Source organism: Athene cunicularia, assembly GCF_003259725.1.
Source record: "Athene cunicularia isolate RWA chromosome 10 unlocalized genomic scaffold, athCun1 chr10_part1, whole genome shotgun sequence".
In the NCBI taxonomy this organism is placed as follows: domain Eukaryota; kingdom Metazoa; phylum Chordata; class Aves; order Strigiformes; family Strigidae; genus Athene; species Athene cunicularia.
In genome coordinates, this window is record NW_020799112.1 from 1,997,593 (window position 1) to 2,000,607 (window position 3,015).

The 3,015-nt window shown below is 56.4% G+C and overlaps 1 protein-coding gene across 1 annotated transcript in view; it reads left to right on the forward strand.

Moving 5' to 3' along the window:
* The window catches only part of LOC113483848 (protein PML-like), a 7,245-nt gene extending 4,460 nt beyond the window's left edge, over positions 1-2,785 (forward strand). The window contains exons 6-7 of the mRNA XM_026855812.1: positions 1,742-1,898; positions 1,991-2,785. Of these exons, the coding sequence (XP_026711613.1) occupies positions 1,742-1,898; positions 1,991-2,565 (732 nt within the window). The 3' untranslated portion in view covers positions 2,566-2,785. The remainder of the gene's footprint in view (positions 1-1,741; positions 1,899-1,990) is intronic.
* Positions 2,786-3,015: the final 230 nt, after the last annotated feature.

Below are 3,015 nucleotides of genomic sequence, written 5' to 3' on the forward strand. Positions count from 1 at the left end.
GGGGGGGGGGGGGGGGGGGGAAAGAGTTGTGGGGCTAAAACCCTGTCCCCGCTCCCTGCTAGTGCCAAAAAGTGAGGGGAGCTTTTTAGGAGATTAGCTGCTTGCTGTGAGAAATCCCTGCATGAATCAGATGTCCTTTGGCACGACGTGCTTTTAAGGGTGTAGCAAAGGTGCAGGCTGAAAGAAAAGAGATCCCAGGAGCATAAACATCTCACTGATAGTCTGGTGCTGGGCACTAGAAAAGTGCAACCTTGAGAACTGGGAAAAATCGTTTTAAAGCCTGGATAAGAGGGAGGGGAGTAGCAGCTGAGTGAGAAAACAGGGAGCAATGGGATGAGACAGCAGAATGCAGCCCAGGGAACCTGCAACCTTCAGGGGGTGGAGGGCAAGTGCTGAGGACCTACCTAGAGGCTTGGACATCTAAAAGGAGATTTTGGGGCTGGGGAGGAACTTTTGTGGGCTCACCTGGGGACTGTCTTGCTCTGCGAACCAAGCCGAAGCCGCAAGAGCACGCCAGTGCCCACCTCTGCCCGGACCCATCACCCACGGCCACTGTGGTGCTACGAGCGTGTGTCTCTGAGTGGGTGATTTTCCTTCCTCTTTGCTTAACTCTTCAATAAAACCTTCTTGCATAGAAATTCAGTTTTCATGTTGCTGGTTTGGGTAACAAGAGCATCTGCAATCACATTTTGTTGCCAAGTTTGGTTCATCTAACTCCCTTCAGGGCAGCTGTGTCATTCCAAGCACAGCCAGGTGAGGGGGACATGGGGCACTGCCACCACCCCACCACCAGTACCGTCCTTCTGTCCCTTCCCAGACAGAGGGACCCCATGTGCCCTTCAAACACCTAATTTTAACGTGGCATTTAAGCAATCCCACATCTCCTGAGCTGGGGAGCACTTGGTTTTACTCACATGCCTGCAGACATTGGTCCATCCACATTTCCACCACTCCTGGGCTGCGGGTGAAGATGCAGAGAGCAGGTGTGGAGGGAGATGGACGCCCCACCACTGCAGTGTGACCAGGCCAGGGGTGCAGGATTGTCCCTGAGGGAAAGAGGGAGGAAAAACCAAGCTTAGAGACTCTTGAATGTATTTTTGTCCTACTCTTCCCATAGGGAGCTATTTGCTGTGGATGTCCATCCCTGCAGAGGCTGCGCGGGGGGCAGTTGCTGTGGCTGCTTTAACTCACCCGTGGGAAGCACTACTGTAGGCACTGGACCTGCTGAGCCTGGAGAGGCATCAAACCTCCTCCTGGCCCGATTCAGTCCCCTTTTCCTCTAGACACCAATCAGATCTTTAATTCTAACAGTATCTCGTGGGGTGAGGTTGGTCAGTCACATTTATGGCCCTGCATGAGCTGCATCCACATGAGGTGTGCAGAAAAGAACAGTGAGTCCCCAGACCTGTGTGTTGTGTCTCTGGTCGCTGCCTGGATCCTCCCCCCACCTGCCCCCTGCTTATGATGAGTGGCATTCAGGGCTTTGCTCTTGCTCACTTGTCTCAGACATGGTTTTGGGCTCTCAGCGGGGCTCCCCATGGCCAGCCCACTCCTGAGACACAGCATATACCCAACTCATCCCTGGCAGTGCTGGGACATCAGACCCTGTGGGTTTCATAGCATTGCACACAACCAGGTCCTTGTCTGTGGCCAATAACACACCCAAGGGTGCTCTTTACACCTTCCCAACCTGGTCCAAGCAGGCAGACAGGACTTGGCCCCCTTCTCCAATCTCTTGCAGGCTCCCAGCAAGCCCAAGGATGTCAAGAAGCCCTCCAGCCCTACGTGGTCCGGGAGCGGCACCTCACCCCACCACAGCACTGGCCCCGCCAGCCCCTGGGATGATGGGTCGGAGCTGAGCACCTTGGTGTTCCTCAGCTTGAAGGTTGACCAGAAAAGTGAGCATTGCCTTCCCCAGGCACAGGGGGCTGGGGGCTAGAGAAGGGCACCCCCAAATACTTACTCCAGCCCCATCCTTTCCCCTCCACAGCCCAGCGTATCACAGAGATGGCGGCAGCCAATGGAGAGCACACCTTCAAGACGCTGATTCAGACACCCGAGTCGGTGCTGGCACTGCTCTCCCAGGGTGTCTCCATGGAGGTGGGGATGCAGCACCTCCTCTGGTACCTCTCCCCGCTCCCCAGGCCCAACCTCATCGTCTACAACTTCTGGGCACCGGAACTGCCCACTCTCTTTAAGGCCCTGGATGCTACGGGTAGAAAAGTGGACTTCTGCCGCATTGTGGGTGGTTATGTGGATATGTTGTCCTTGATCAAAGAAAAGATGCCCAAGGCCCCTTCCTACAAGCTGAAGAGCCTGCTGAGAAAACACCTGAAACAGCAGCTCAACGAGGGCAGCGCGCTGGCCACAGCCAAGGCTTTGCAGGAGCTTTGGGGAGCCCTGGGACTCCCCACCTGCGCTGATGCGGGGATGATGTTCACCCACTGCAACCTGCAGAGCTACACTATCCTGCAGCCTCTGGTGCAGGAGAAGCTGCTCAGCAAGAGGGCGGCCAAGATCCTGGCCCAGCGCAACCTCATCCTCTGGGAGCTGGAAGAGGTATAAGTGCGACTGTGGGGTGAGCTGAGCTGGCCAGGTCTCAGACTAACCGTGCCAGGGATGCTCTCCAGGGATGCTGGTCATGGATGCAGGGATACTCTTCAGGAATTCAAGGATTCTCATCACGGCATCAAACAGAACTCACAGATCTTCCCTGCTCCCAGCACGGGGCTTAAAATGTCCAGAACCCAATCAAATATATTTTTAAAATAAATCACACAGCACAGGCCAGTGTGAATTGCTAGGGAGTCTCCACTCCTCCCTTTCCCCGCCAGGCGGGAGGGGAGATCCTCGGGGTGCTCTTCACCCTGCCCGGGCAGCACCAGGTACCCTGCCCGCTCCCCGCCGCCACCCCCCCGGGGACAGCGGGCGACAAGGCAGTGAGGGGGACACACCACCAGGGGTCCCCTTTGTGCAGCCGAGCGGCTTGTGCGCACACACGCACCCCCACGGCTG